Source organism: Hyperolius riggenbachi, chromosome 6, assembly GCF_040937935.1.
Source record: "Hyperolius riggenbachi isolate aHypRig1 chromosome 6, aHypRig1.pri, whole genome shotgun sequence".
NCBI classification, from domain to species: Eukaryota; Metazoa; Chordata; class Amphibia; order Anura; family Hyperoliidae; genus Hyperolius; species Hyperolius riggenbachi.
The window spans coordinates 292900695-292917036 of record NC_090651.1 but is presented as its reverse complement, the minus strand read 5'-3'; the positions used below and the strand labels follow the sequence as shown (position 1 = coordinate 292917036).

Here is a 16342-nt window from a genome sequence, read left to right as displayed (position 1 = left end):
CTGTTTAGCCACTCTGCGACTGCCTTGACGCTGATGGGCAGTCACTGAGTGGCTTCCCCGGGACCACCTAAAGCTAATTGGCGTTAAGAGTGGTGGGCGGAGATTAGCAGGGAATGCGTGAGCGGATGCAACAGCCTGCCAGCTGCGATCAGAGCTGACAGGCTGTTAGGGGGACAAAATACTGTTATTTACTATCTAGCATTGTACTGTTATTTACTGTTATTTACTAGTGCAGCGTTGTACTGGGGTTTTTCTTTATTTTCAAAAGCCTTTAACCATTTGTTATTGTCTTACCAAACTCTCCTAAGTTTAATGCATTACCTGAGCTTTAGTATTCCTGACAGTTTATCTTTTCTGCTTCCCATTCTTGTTAGGCCCTGGATAACTAAAGGATTCTCAGATCCACTGGTGTAACAATAGGGGAAGCAGCCCCTGCTCCGGGCTCGGGGCCCCCCTGGGGCCCACTCATGGCCTTTTTGGGGGGACAGGAGGGCATGAGGGAAGAGCTTTGCTTATCAGCGGGGGGTGGGGATAGTTCCCCCCCCCCCCTCCTTCACCTCGGCTCTCCCCTCTGCGCTCCCCTCCTGCATATATCTAAGTGTCAGCAGCGGCGGCGGCAGCAGCTATAATTACCTCCATTCACCACGGAGGTGTCCAATCTGCAAGGGCTTCACATTACTTCCTGTTACAGGAAGTAATGTGAAGCCCTTGCAGATCGGAGACCTCCGGTGGTCAATGGAGGTAATTATAGCTGCTGCTGCCGCCGCTGCTGACACTTAGATATATGCAGGAGGGGCGTGCAGAGGGGAGAGCCCGAGGTGAGGGAGGGGGGGGGACTGTCCCCCCTCCCCGCTGATGTGCAAAGCTCTCCCCTCATGCTGTGACCCCTCCTGCCCCCCCAAAACGGCCATGAGCGGGCCCCAGGGTGGGGGGCCCGCTCAAATTCTTGGGGGGGGGGGCCCGGGGACTTCTAGTTACACCCCTGCTCAGATCAACAAAATAAAATAAGAAATGAATGAAATGGGGCCCTAGGCAAGATAGCAGTTTTTGCCCACCACTGGTGGTCACCTGGCTTTTTTTAAATTAATATTTGGTGGGAGTTAGCATCCCCCAAGCCCCTATACTCTCTCCAGGCCCTAGTCAACTGCCTAGGATTGCCTTGTTGATGATCCAGCTCTGGATAAAATCACTTGTCTAGAGACTTCTGTCATTCTGCTCCTACCCTTAGGTACACCGTTCAAATTATTTATTATTATTATTATTTATTGTATTTATAAAGCGCAAACATATTACGCAAAACTGAAAAGACAACTGTTTAGTCTGGCATTTATGATCACATAACTTTTTTTCCCTGCAACACATCACAAACCACAACTACTGTATGTACTGATCTGAAACAAGCTTATGTGTTTTGGGCCCTACAGTTGTTGTTGTAAACCATCAGTCGGCTGTTGGCTTTAAAAGAACTGAGTCTTTCTTCCTGCATTCTTAACTTTAACATTGGGCAATTTTTGCAGCTTTTTTTTTATTATAAGCTGAGGTAAAAGATAAGATAATCTCTCTGTTCAACAGAGTGGTATGAGGCAAGACAAGTAATACACACTAAAACAGCCTTGCCCAGGCCAGGACTTACATCACAGGAGCATATAGGCACAGATGTCCTGGCACCGTAGACTTCCCCTCCACGAACCTAGAAACCCCCGCTGAACCACAATGTAAGTGTGCTAGATATCCCAGCTGTCACATCTCCCTTACTTCCCTTGCCCATCATAGGTAGCTACAGGTGTCCCTTAGCATTAGGTAGCCAGAGGTACCCTCAGTATTAAGTAGTTAGTGGTGCCCACGACTTAAGGCAGATCTTGTCAGTGGAATGCCGAGAACTGGGTGAGTAACGCCTCTTTTACTCTCTGCTAGGGACTTTGTATAAGGAACAAGGGAGGGAGACACTAGGGGAGGGCAGTGAGCCGCCGTTCCATCATGAGGTGCCTGTGGGCACGAGCCTACAGTGCCTTATGGTAAATCTAGCCCTGGCCTTGCCTGAAAACTTATAGCAAGAATACCCTAAAAAGAATCCCAAGTACGCTGAATATTATGGTATGAGACCAACAAAGACAAAAGACACATTACTTATCACACCAACAAAAATTATATTCTGTATTTGAGACAGCAAAAGAGAAAAAAAATAGCATATTTGCTTCTCTACACACATTTAGCAGACTGTTAAAGGCTTTGCACTTTAACTGCACATTTCTTGCTGTCTTTTCCAGTTGACAAAGGTCGAATTACAGAGGTAGCATTGACTGCAGCTAGCAGGCCATCATTATTGTTTAACTCTAAATGGGTTCTTGTTCTGAGTCAAGTGACACTAAACATTTCTGTAAAGCTAAGATCTATTTATCCTGCCCTGCATTTTCCTCGCCGGTCTTGTTGCTGAAACCGCCTGAGTTTGTGTGCCCAAACATCACGCCAGGGTAGCGACAAGCTGTTTTTATCCAGGATCAGACGGGCTGGGTCTGGAGACTCTTCATCATTGCCAATGATCAGGTAGGACTTGCCCACCTGTACACGGAGGCAGTCACAGGCCAGGTCTTGATCTGGAACCCAAAGAGGTTGATCACCACGTCTAATGGGTACTCTCCGTTGTCTGTACACTGTAAGCACATTTGCTGTAAACTGCCACCATTCTCCAGATTTCTCCATAGACAATAGCTGGGCCCGAAGAACTGTAAAAAATAAAATAAAATAAAAACTAAAGTATTTATATCTCATCACCACTGTATTATGTTTTAAGATACCATAGACATTCGGAGTAACTTACGGTGCCAGAGACAAAGCATCTACACACCAATCACGCACACCATTTAAAATGAAGGGCTATGTCATACAGGTGACTTGGACATTGTACCTTAGGTACCACAACTAAAAACTGCAATTAAACTTGGAATGCACAGGAACACTGGATGCCTTTTTTTTTAAATTAATGACATCAGTACGTTCTCCTCTGAAGCATGATTAGTAGGGTTGCTCAATGAGAACTGTCTTTTCCATAACCATGAAATGTGTCCTGTCTGAGGTACATATTGAACAATAATAATATTGATGCATGAGTAAAGCTGGCAATAAACTATAGAATTTTCATTACGTTTATGATCAACATTACAATCGACCAACCAAAAACCAACATTGCACTTTATTGTGTCTATCGTAATAGTGTAAATACTTCAATCAACATACATTTTTGCCCAATTAGATATCTACCTTAATGTGTAATTGGGCAACAAAAACTGTATAGGTTTTGGCCAGCATTACAGTATGCACAAGCTGAGACGAACGGCAACTTAGAAGACATAATCACCTACAATAATCAGGAAACCTACACATCTAGTAGTCAGTGTACTTGTACTTGTGACTTGTCCTCTGGCAAGACAGTAGCTGTCTCTGCAGATCCAATCAAAGAAAAATTTGAAATGTTTGAAAAAATCCCTTGTGATGTATTAGTCTGACCTGAAGGGATTGCTTTGTTACGATCTAAAAGAAGAATATCTCTTTAAGTCAGTGGGGCAAATGTGCATAGCTATGCCTAGAATACGTTTATTTTACTGTGGCCTCTAATAATACGTCATTACTGACACAGTTTCAAAAAATTTTTTTAAAAAATCAGGTTGAAATAGAACAGACACAGTCAGGTATTATTTCTGTGTTCACAGCAACTGCTGATCATTAAGAGGCTCCTAAAGTTTGCTTAGAAAATAAGCAATGCCTTCCTTGAGGTTACATAGTTGAAGGATAATTTTTTCTAATTTAGACCGCATCCATTGGGGAAGAGATCTCCTCCCCGAAATTCAAATACCACCTATATGCTGAAGACCCATCTCTATCTCCATACCCTGATCCCTCCTCCTTCACCGTGAACAATGTCTCCTCCTGCCTCTCCACTATCTCCTCCTGGATGTCAGCCAGGTACCTGAAGCTTAACTTTGCTAAAACTGAGCTCCCTCCCAGATAGTCACATCACAATCAACAGCACAACCATTCACCCTACCTCCCAGGTCCGCTACCTGGGCTTCACCCTGGACTCTGCTCTCTCTCTCTTTCAGCCTCCACATCCAACATGTTACCAGAGCCTGCAACTTCCACCTACATAGCATTTCCAAGATCTGAACATTCCTCAACCCTGACACCACCAAGCTTCTCATCCACGCCCTCATCATTACCTACCTTGACTATTGCAATTTGCAACACCCTACTGTCAGGCCCCTTGAACTGCATTGGCCCCCTTCAATCATTTATGAATTCTGAAGCTAGACTCAACCATTTTTCACACCATTCTGCTTCCCTCTGCAAAGCCCTACACTACCTCCCTATCTACTTCAGAATTAGATTCATGGCCTACAAATCAGTACAGAAGACCTGCCCAGCCTACATCTCTGAGCTTGTCCACAGATATATCCACCCCCCCCCCTCCGATCCACCAATGACCTCTGCCTGTCTACCCCACATATTTCTCACTCCTCACGCCAGCTGCAGGACTGCTAATTAGCTGCCTACCCGCACTATGGAACTATCTCCCTCAGACTTGCACCTTCCTTCAACACCTTCAAGCAAGCCCTCAAAACACGCCTCTACTACTGGCCTACTCCCCCTCTATCGCACTTTAACTCTCTCAGCCAAGCACCCATTCCACAGCCCAACTAGTGTGTGTCCCCCTCCCTTTAAATTGTAAGCCTTTTGCAGGCAACACCCCGACAACCATCATTCAACCCCCGTCTGTCATTTTTTATCTTACCAAATCAATAAAAACCTTCCCATGGACTATCTCAGACTTAAATTCCTGGGCGTCTCTTAAATCACATGATTATGTATCTTATACCCTGTTTGCGTGTATAACCTTGTGCTATGTTGTATTTTGTAAAGCCTTGTGCTACCTCTCTGTCTTATACCCCTAGTTAGCATTGTATGTATCCCTATTCATAGTCCACTACTGCTTAATATGTTGGTGCTTAATAAATACAATAAATAATCATTATAGTGTATCTGCTGCTCTTCCACAAATTGCACCATCCTGTTAAGACTAAAGGTGGGGGGCTTAGACTGAATCTCTGAGAAGATTGCAGCTCATAGCAATGACAATACCTTGGAACAGTTATAAATGTAAAAAGTGGGGACTGCAAAATGTATGTATAAAAATGTATCCACCAACTGTGTAATAAAATCAGTGCGCCAGTTACTGACTGTAGTGACTCAAAAGTATTTCTAAGTGATCTGAGTATACTTGCAGGTATAAAATCCTGTACAACAGCAAAGCTTTTATACTACTTTTGTAAGTCAAAAACTCCTTTCAGGCTAATGGAGAAAGTCTTCTCTGGCTAAAATGAATCATGCAGCTTCTGTCTATAATTCCGCTGGGACATCCAAGTGAACAAGTAGCAGAGTATTCCTGTCAACTGATCCATATAACATTGTGTTTCTTGTAATTCTTGTAATAAAAAGGCTATGCACATTTTTTACTTATAAACAGAAAATCCTTTTAAGGTAAAATAAATATATTGTTTGTCACTGTGCTTTTAAATTACCATCTAAAAACATCAGACAATGTCTAGCACAGTCTGCCTTTCAGATCGCCTATTTGTGGGGTTTCTAGTGGTGCTCTAATGTATACACACACCTTGGGTGGCTGCACACACTTAACCTATGACCTCATGCCTTTAATTTCGGCAGTTGCTCTGTTGCTCATCATTTGTTTGAAGACTGTTTAGTTTTATTGGTCGTGACATAAAGACGATCAATCACTGGGAGTTCTTTTCTTCGCCTGGCTTTCTCTTACCACGGACTGGGGCTAGAGGGCCCCTTATCCCTTTCATTACAGGGTGCTTGCCCTGGAACTCACTGTGCTTTATTTCACAATAGGCCACCTCCAAAGATGCTTTAAGCCTCTAACAGAAATGTCTACATGGTACAAATTGCAATATACATTCTATAAAGATCTCCAGGTATGTTAATGCACTCCTGATGTTCCTGTCCTTAATAGGTAGTTTTCATCTATGTATGTAATAAATACGGTGGTCATCTTCGTTCTAATTCTAAGTCAAGTCCTCTGTTTTCACTCTTCTTTGCCCTCAGTTCTTTATAATAATCAAGAGGAAATCGGCTTAGCTTGATAATTCCCTTTGTGTGGTTAAAAAACATTCTTCTAACACAGCGGGGCTTGGACCCAATAGTTCTATCACATCTCCCAAACACGTTCTGTCTTTCAGTGCACACCCTCCTTCCCAGCCTAACATTCCCATTTTCTCAGAAGCCGCAGCTTTAACTAATCCTATGAAATGATGATCCTTCAGTCATTTTATCCCAGCTGTGCCCATGGGATCAAGAAAAGGACCTGCTGAGAGGACACTGACCCAAACCAAGCGCAGAGCCAAATAAAAGACTAGGAATGCGGTGGCTCAATCCTACTAATTAATCTATTTGCATCTAAAAGGTCCTTTAAACTAGAGGTCTACCTCATCTCTTTTACTGAGGATGTTAAAAAATGGCCTTGTTTAGCATGGCAGACTTCATTGAAAGCTTATATTTCCTTTTGCCAGCTCAGTTCTACGTGTGCAAATTATGGTTCACACTCCTACTGTAGGCCAGATCTCTGTGAAGAAAAATGTGTAGAAAATAATTGTAAAAATCTCCTCTAGATACATTTTCTTGTTTTCTACCGGAAATAAACAAACTATTAAAGCTGAAATTCAGCCAAAGCTCCCTTTTACATTTTGAATAAAGTGAAGTTAGATTACAGCTTTGAGCAGGCAGGGCAGCTTGGTATCTGAATGGTTAGCTTGCAGCCCCAGTGTTCCAGCTTTGAATCCTGGCCAGGATGCTCTTGGATTGTGTTTGCATATGCAGGGAGGAGGTAGCTATCAGTTGGCATTTTGGCCACAAGATGCCCCTACTGTACTACATCCTTATATTTTTCTGAAAATCTTGAGGGAGGCACTTGCACCCAGGGTTACCCAGTAACCTTGTCCCACTCCTACTGGCTATCCCCAAGAGCTGGCCGTGAGAGAAGAGGTAATTTTGGTGGGGAGAAATAGCGCAAATTGGATATTGAGAGTTTGAAAGTTACCCACTGCTTTTGAAGGGGAAGACCAGTAGTTGATTGTTCTGGAGGGAAGATTATGCCTCACAAACATCTCTGAAGTCCTCAGAACAAAGCCCAAGTGATCCGTAATAGGCTGTCCATTTGTAAATTGCTGAATAGAGCAGTGCTCAAAAATGTATGCAGCGGTGCGCCCTCTGAATGCAGCACACTGCAATATAGTAATGAGAACACCAAACATTATTTTTATGCAGTGTCTGATGTTCCTTGTAATCAGACAATATAGCCCTGTTATTGGAATGCTGGGGAGCAGGGGACGGCAGTGGAGAGCCTGTATGCAGGGATGCTCTCACGATTTTGAGTGTTTACACACTCCTTATTACTCGTAAGAGCATCCCTGCCTGTATGATGCAGCATGCCTGCCTGGCCTAAATTATATCTGTTATTAGATGTCAAAAGTTTGCAGCCTTCACCTATTTCATATCAGATCATAGTTATGACTCCTTAAAGTGTATCCAAGCCGAAGCTCAGGTACAAAATGAGATACTTACCTAAGGAGAGGAAGCCTTAGGATCCTATTGAGGATTCCCTCGCTGGTCTGATGTACCTCATCGCTGAGTGCACCCCCATGCAGCTGTATCATGGCCATGCAATAGACGCTCGAGCCCGCTGGCGCATGTGCTGTAAGCTGGAGCTGTAAGCTCCATGCTACTGCATATGCACGGGCGGGCTCACACGGCCACTGCATGGCCATGACACAAGAAGACAAGCTGCACGGCCCAATGGGGCAGGGGGCAACACTCAGCAACGGGGGGATTCAGACCACTGAAGGAAGCCTCAATAGGATCCTGAGGCTTCTCTCTGCTCAGAGTAAGGTCTGATTTTGAACCCGAGCTTCAAGGCTCGGTTAACTTTAAAGGTAACAGATATACTGGTTGTGGCATTGCAGTAGCAAAAGCACATCTGAAGTGAGTCTTTTTGTACTTAAGCCGGGACTACCTGGATTTATTATAGAAAAAAAATGCAATAATTGCTGTGTGTGGCTAAAATTGCATGACCCCATTTCACTAACCTTTTAGCAATCCTCACTGTGATCCAGTTCAGCTTATAGTGTGAACAAGGTCTAAATGGTAAGTATTCTCTCAAAGGGCCTGATCATCACACTGCACTTTCTTCAGCAACACAGGTGGCCAACTGGCCATGTCTTATATATAAATGTATGGCACCTGCTTTGCACTCCATTGCAGTCCATTCCATTCATCTATGCTGAATGAGACAGCTCTGTGTTGTGGACAGCATGACTGTGTCCATCAGACCGTGCTGTCTGTGCATCACCCACTGAGCTGCATTGCTAAAACCCGATCAGCACTACGCAGCGTACGCAGGCCCTGATGGTGACAGAACTAATTGTAATAAAAATCTGAATGATGTTCTTTTTATTTCCAACCATCATAAAATCATGTAAAAGTTTTGGATGAGTATTGGTATTTGACCATGCTGCGTCTACATAATTTTTTATCTTTTTTTTTTATGTTTAACTGAACACATAGTGGATGACTGATTTTTACTTTAGCTGATGCTGAATGGGATTGCTCTTGCTGCTGTATTAAAGAAAAACATTGGACAGAGACATTCAGTCTTTGTCTATCTTCTCACTGTGTCAAAGGGCCACTATCGCGAATGAGGCTGTGTCAAGCAGAGCTGTTTTCTGCTGGCACATATCGTGTTGACATCACCAGCATTTTTTTTTTATGTGGCACAGAAAGGAAATATACTTATTTTCTATAATGCACCCTGTGTTTGCACTCACTTTGGTGACATGGGACGCACTAACGCTCTGTAGGGAAGTATAATCAGCCTCTAACACAGCTGATTTACTGCTTCTCGCCCAGCCTATTAAGTCCATTCCTGTGAGCCTGCTGAAGCTACGCTCAGGGACACAGTGGCAGGGCCTGTCATGCTGACAAGTGACGTCAATGCATCTCGTGCTGAAAGCCAGCAGAGAGGACCTTTACTTTCCCGTCTCTACAGGCACTGCAAGGAGGCAGCTTAAGGCCTCATTCACATCTAGGAGCGCAGATGGCCGTGCAATGCGAACGCATCGCATCCAATCGCACCCCATCTGCGCCGCTGCCCGCTGTGCTGCTGATCCCATCCATTGACAGTGATGGGATCAGCTCTGCGCTTCCGGGCAAAATGCAGACAGCAGTATGCAAGCACTTCCCAGTGCATCGTACTGCTGCGCAGCGCAGTAGATGTGAACAGTAGAAGGGCAGTCTATGCACTTCTGCCGTTCCTGATTTTCAGCTCATCATACACGCTTACATATCCGCACGGAAGAGCATATGATGTGAATGAGGCCTAAGCCTTAGTAAAGTATCAATTAACATTACCAATGTTCTACTATCGGAATTACCCAGTGATTTACAGTAGAATATCAGTCATTTACCCATATTCTTCTTAAAGAGGAACTTCAGGGAAAAATGGAGAAAAATAAATCAATACATATCTCTGTCAGACGGGTTTCACCACAATATCAGCCATACAGACCCCCCTGATGAACTATTCGATGAAAGGTAAAATTTTCTAATGGTAAAGGGTGTATCAGCTGCTGATTGGGATGAAGTTCAATCCTTGGTTACAGTTCCTCTTTAACCACTTGCCGACCGCCCACAGCCCATGGGCGGCGGCAAAGTGGACGCCTAAAGGACCGCAATACGCCTTCAGGCGGCGCGTCCTTTAGGCATGCCGGGGGAGCGATCGCGTCATTGATGACGCGCGCTTCCCCCGGCAACTGGCTCCGCCCACCCGCCGTAACATCCCGCCGGCCATACGGAAGCGCCGGCGGGATGTTAACCCCGCGATCGCCGCTACAAAGTGTATAATACACTTTGTAATGTATACAAAGTGTATTATACAGGCTGCCTCCTGCCCTGGTGGTCCCAGTGTCCGAGGGACCACCAGGGCAGGCTGCAGCCACCCTAGTCTGCACCCAAACACACTGATCTGCCCCCCCCGCCCACTGATCGCCCACAGCACCCCTCAGACCCCCCCTGCCCACCCCCCAGACCCCTGTTTGCACCCAATCACCCCCCTAATAACCCATCAATCACTCCCTGTCACTATCTGTCAACGCTATTTTTTTTTTATCCCCCCCCCCTGCCCCCTGCCCCCTCCTGATCACCCCCCCACCCCTCAGATTCTCCCCAGACCCCCCCCCCAGACCCCCCCCCTGTGTACTGTATGCATCTATCTTCCCTGATAACCTGTCAATCACCCGTCAATCACCCATCAATCACCCATCAATCACCCATCAATCACCCCCTGTCACTGCCACCCAACAATCAGCCCCTAACCTGCCCCTTGCGGGCAATCTGATCACCCACCCACACCAATAGATCGCCCGCAGATCCGACATCAGATCACCTCCCAAATCCATTGTTTACATCTATTCTCTCCTCTAAACACCCACTAATTACCCATCAATCACCCATCAATCACCCCCTATCACCACCTGTCACTTTTACCTATCAGATCAGACCCTAATCTGCCCCTTGCGGGCACCCAATCACCCGCCAACACGCTCAGATTGCCCTCTGACCCCCCCTTATCAATTCGCCAGTGCATTAATTACATCTGTTCTTCCCTGTAATAACCCACTGATCACCTGTCAATCACCTGCCAATCACCTATCACCCATCAATCACCCCCTGTCACCCCCTGTCACTGCCACCCATCAATCAGCCCCTAACCTGCCCCTTGCGGGCAATCTGATCACCCACCCACACCATTAGATCGCCCGCAAACCCGCCGTCAGATTACCTCCCAAATGTATTGTTTACATCTGTTATCTTCTCTAAACACCCACTAATTACCCATCAATCACCCATCAATCACCCCCTATCACCACCTGTCACTGTTACCTATCAGATCAGACCCTAAGCTGCCCCTTGCGGGCACCCAATCACCCGCCCACACGCTCAGATTGCCCTCAGACACCTCCCCCCCCCCTTATCAATTCACCAGTGCATTAATTACATCTGTCCTTCCCTGTAATAACCCACTGATCACCTGTCAATCACCTGCCAATCACCTATCACCCATCAATCACCCCCTGTCACTGCCACCTAACAATCAGCCCCTAACCTGCCCCTTGCGGGCAATCTGATCACCCACCCACACCAATAGATCGCCCGCAGATCCGACATCAGATCACCACCCAAGCGCAGTGTTTCCATCTATTCTCTCCTCTAAACACTCACTAATTACCCATCAATCACCCATCAATCACCCCCTATCACCACCTGTCACTGTTACCCATCAGATCAGACCTTAATCTGCCCCTTGCGGGCACCCAATCACCCGCCTACACGCTCAGATTGCCCTCAGACCCCCCCTTATCAATTCGCCAGGGCATTATTTACATCTGTCCTTCCCTGTAATAACCCACTGATCACCTGTCAATCACCTGTCAATCACCCATCAATCACCCCCTGTCACTGCCACCCATCAATCACCCCTGTCACTGCCACCCATCAATCAGCCCCTAACCTGCCCCTTGCGGGCAAACTGATCACCCAACCACACCAATAGATCGCCCGCAGATCCGACATCAGATCACCACCCAAGCGCAGTTTTTCCATCTATTCTCTCCTCTAAACACCCACTAATTACCCATCAATCACCCCCTATCACCACCTGTCACTGTTACCCATCAGATCAGACCCTAATCTGCCCCTTGCGGGCACCGAATCACCCGCCTACACGCTCAGATTGCCCTCAGACCCCCCCTTATCAATTCGCCAGGGCATTATTTACATCTGTCCTTCCCTGTAATAACCCACTGATCACCTGTCAATCACCTATCAATCACCCATCAATCACCCCCTGTCACTGCCACCCATCAGTCACCCGCTGTCACTGCCACCCATCAATCAGCCCCTAACCTGCCCCTTGCGGGCAATCTGATCACCCACCCACACCAATAGATCGCCCGCAGATCTGACGTCCGATCACCTCCCAAGTGCAGTGTTCACATCTGTTCTCTACCCTAAACACCCACTAATTACCCATCAATCACCCCCTGTCACTGCTACCTATCAGATTAGACCCCTATCTGCCCCTAGGGCACTCAATCACCCGCCCACACCCTCAGAATGCCCTCAGACCCCAGCCCTGATCACCTCGCCAGTGCATTGCTTGCATCTATTCCCCCCTCTAATCACACCTTGAGACACCCATCAATCACCTCCTGTCACCCCCTAGCACACCTACCCATCAGATCAGGCCCTAATTTGCCCCGTGTGGGCTTCTGATCACTCGGCCAAACCCTCAGATCCCCCTCAGACCCCCTTCCGATCACCTCCCCAGTGCATTGATTGCATCTATTTTCCCCTCTAACCACCCCCTGAGACACCCATCAATCACCTCCTGTCACCCCCCTAGCACTCTTATCCATCAGATCAGGCCCAATACAACCTGTCATCTAAAAGGCCACCCTGCTTATGACCGGTTCCACAAAATTCGCCCCCTCATAGACCACCTGTCATCAAAATTTGCAGATGCTTATACCCCTGAACAGTCATTTTGAGACATTTGGTTTCCAGACTACTCACGGTTTTGGGTCCGTAAAATGCCAGGGCGGTATAGGAACCCCACAAGTGACCCCATTTTAGAAAAAAAGACACCCCAAGGTATTCTGTTAGGTGTATGACGAGTTCATAGAAGATTTTATTTTTTGTCAAAAGTTAGCGGAAATTGATTTTTATTGGGTTTTTTTCACAAAGTGTCATTTTTCACTAACTTGTGACAAAAAATAAAATCTTCTATGAACTCGCCATACTCCTAACGGAATACCTTGGGGTGTCTTCTTTCTAAAATGGGGTCACTTGTGGGGTTCCTATACTGCCCTGGCATTTTAGGGGCCCTAAACCGCGAGGAGTAGTCTAGAAAACAAATGCCTCAAAATGACCCGTGAATAGGACGTTGGGCCCCTTAGCGCACCTAGGCTGCAAAAAAGTGTCACACATGTGGTACCGCCGTTCTCAGGAAAAGTAGTATAATGTGTTTTGGGGTGTATTTTTACACATACCCATGCTGGGTGGGAGAAATTTCTATGTAAATGGTCAATTGTGTGTAAAACAAATCAAACAATTGTCATTTACAGAGATATTTCTCCCACTTAGCATGGGTATGTGTAAAAATACACCCCAAAACACATTATACTACTTCTCCTGAGTACGGCGGTACCACATGTGTGGCACTTTTTTACACCCTAAGTACACTAAGGGGCCCAAAGTCCAATGAGTACCTTTAGGATTTCACAGGTCATTTTGCGACATTTGGTTTCAAGACTACTCCTCACGGTTTAGGGCCCCTAAAATGCCAGGGCAGTATAGTAACCCCACAAATGACCCCATTCTAGAAAGAAGACACCCAAAGGTATTCCGTTAGGAGTATGGTGAGTTCATAGAAGATTTTATTTTTTGTCAAAAGTTAGCGGAAAATTGATTTTTATTGTTTTTTTCACAAAGTGTCATTTTCCACTAACTTGTGACAAAAAATAAAATCTTCTATGAACTCACCATACTCCTAACGGAATACCTTGGGGTGTCTTCTTTCTAAAATGGGGTCATTTGTGGGGTTCCTATACTGAACTGGCATTTTAGGGGCCCTAAACCGTGAGGAGTAGTCTGGAAATCAAATTCCGCAAAATGACCTGTGAAATCCTAAAGGTACTCATTGGACTTTGGGCCCTTTAGCGCAGTTAGGGTGCAAAAAAGTGCCACACATGTGGTATTGCCATACTCGGGAGAAGTAGTACAATGTGTTTTGGGGTGTATTTTTACACATACCCATGCTGGGTGGGAGAAATACCTCTGTAAATGACAATCTTTTGATTTTTTTACACACAATTGTCCATTTACAGAGTTATTTCTCCCACCCAGCATGGGTATGTGTAAAAATACACCCCAAAACACATTGTACTACTTCTCCCGAGTACGGCGATACCACATGTGTGGCACTTTTTTGCACCCTAACTGCGCTAAAGGGCCCAAAGTCCAATGAGTACCTTTAGGATTTCACAGGTCATTTTGCGGAATTTGATTTCCAGACTACTCCTCACGGTTTAGGGCCCCTAAAATGCCAGGGCAGTATAGGAACCCCACAAATGACCCCATTTTAGAAAGAAGACACCTCAAGGTATTCCGTTAGGAGTATGGTGAGTTCATAGAAGATTTTATTTTTTGTCACAAGTTAGTGGAAAATGACACTTTGTGAAAAAAACAATAAAAATCAATTTTCCGCTAACTTTTGACAAAAAATAAAATCTTCTATGAACTCACCATACTCCTAACGGAATACCTTGGGGTGTCTTCTTTCTAAAATGGAGTCATTTGTGGGGTTCCTATACTGCCCTGGCATTTTAGGGGCCCTAAACCGTGAGGAGTAGTCTGGAAATCAAATTCCGCAAAATGACTTGTGAAATCCTAAAGGTACTCATTGGACTTTGGGCCCTTTAGCGCAGTTACGGTGCAAAAAAGTGCCACACATGTGGTATCGCCGTACTCGGGAGAAGTAGTACAATGTGTTTTGGGGTGTATTTTTACACATACCCATGCTGGGTGGGAGAAATAACTCTGTAAATGGACATTTGTGTGTAAAAAAAATGAAAAAATTGTCATTTACAGAGATATTTCTCCCACCCAGCATGGGTATGTGTAAAAATACACCCCAAAACACATTCTACTACTTCTCTTGAGTACGGCAATACCACATGTGTGGCACTTTTTTGCAGCCTAACTGCGCTAAGGGGTCCAAAGTCCAATGAGCACCTTTAGGCTTTACAGGGGTGCTTACAAATTAGCACCCCCCAAAATGCGAGGACAGTAAACACACCCCACAAATGACCCCATTTTGGAAAGTAGACACTTCAAGGTATTCAGAGAGGGGCATGGTGAGTCCGTGGCAGATTTCATTTTTTTTTGTCGCAAGTTAGAAGAAATGGATTCTTTTTTTTTTCTTTTTTTTTGTCACAAAGTGTCATTTTCCGCTTACTTGTGACAAAAAATAATATCTTCTATGAACTCACTATGCCTCTCAGTGAATACTTTGGGATGTCTTCTTTCCAAAATGGGGTCATTTGGGGGGTATTTATACTATCCTGGAATTCTAGCCCCTCATGAAACATGACAGGGGGTCAGAAAAGTCATAGATGCTTGAAAATGGCAAAATTCACTTTTTGCACCATAGTTTGTAAACGCTATAACTTTTACCCAAACCAATAAATATACACTGAATGGTTTTTTTTTTATCAAAAACATGTTTGTCCACATTTTTCGCGCTGCATGTATACAGAAATTTTACTTTATTTGAAAATTGTCAGCACAGAAAGTTAAAAAAATCATTTTTTTGCCAAAATTCATGTCTTTTTTGATGAATATAATAAAAAGTAAAAATCGCAGGAGCAATCAAATAGCACCAAAAGAAAGCTTTATTAGTGACAAGAAAAGGAGCCAAAATTCATTTAGGTGGTAGGTTGTATGAGCGAGCAATAAACCGTGAAAGCTGCAGTGGTCTGAATGGAAAAAAAGTGGCCGGTCCTTAAGGGGTAGAAAGACTGTGGTCCTCAAGTGGTTAAAGAGACACTGAAGCGAAAAAAAATATATGATATAATGAATTGGTTGTGTACTATGAACAATTACTAGAAGATTAGCAGCAAAGATAATATTCCTATATTTTTTTTTTAGGACTATAGTGTTATTTCTAACATTGCATCACTCTATAATATGTCCAGATTACACAACACTCAGCATTCAAAATGATTCTTTCAGAGCAGTCTGTGAACTAATGACCTCTCCTCTGCCAGAAAAAAAGTAAATAGTCCAATAACAGTTGAGATAATCAAAGTCAGAAAACAGCCCTCTCCACGACTTTGAAAGTCGTAGAGCTTAATGGCTTTTTTGCATAGAGATAACAACTGGAGTTTCTTACCTCTTCCTGTACTGGAAACAATAAGACTGATGTATCTGATCTTAATGTTTTATTTCTTAGCTGTACTACACATACAAATCATAATATCATCATTTTTTTTTCCGCTTCAGTGTCTCTTTAAGTTGTGGCTATCTGAGGCAACCAAATTCTCGCGGCACCCTTAAGGGCCGGTTCACACGGACGCTTGGCGGCGTCTACCGTCAAGCGTTCGGGACCCATCGGCTAATTCAAGTGAATAGGAGCGTTTAGCATTGCGCGGTTACC

The 16342-nt window shown here is 44.8% G+C and overlaps 1 protein-coding gene across 1 annotated transcript in view; it reads right to left on the bottom strand.

Annotated features, from left to right (window-relative positions):
- Positions 1–2127: 2127 nt before the first annotated feature.
- Positions 2128–16342, bottom strand: part of LOC137522797 (netrin-1-like) — a 172762-nt gene continuing 158547 nt past the window's right edge. Inside the window, exon 7 of the mRNA XM_068242888.1 lies at positions 2128–2723. Coding sequence (XP_068098989.1) covers positions 2395–2723 — 329 coding nt within the window. The 3' untranslated portion in view covers positions 2128–2394. The remainder of the gene's footprint in view (positions 2724–16342) is intronic.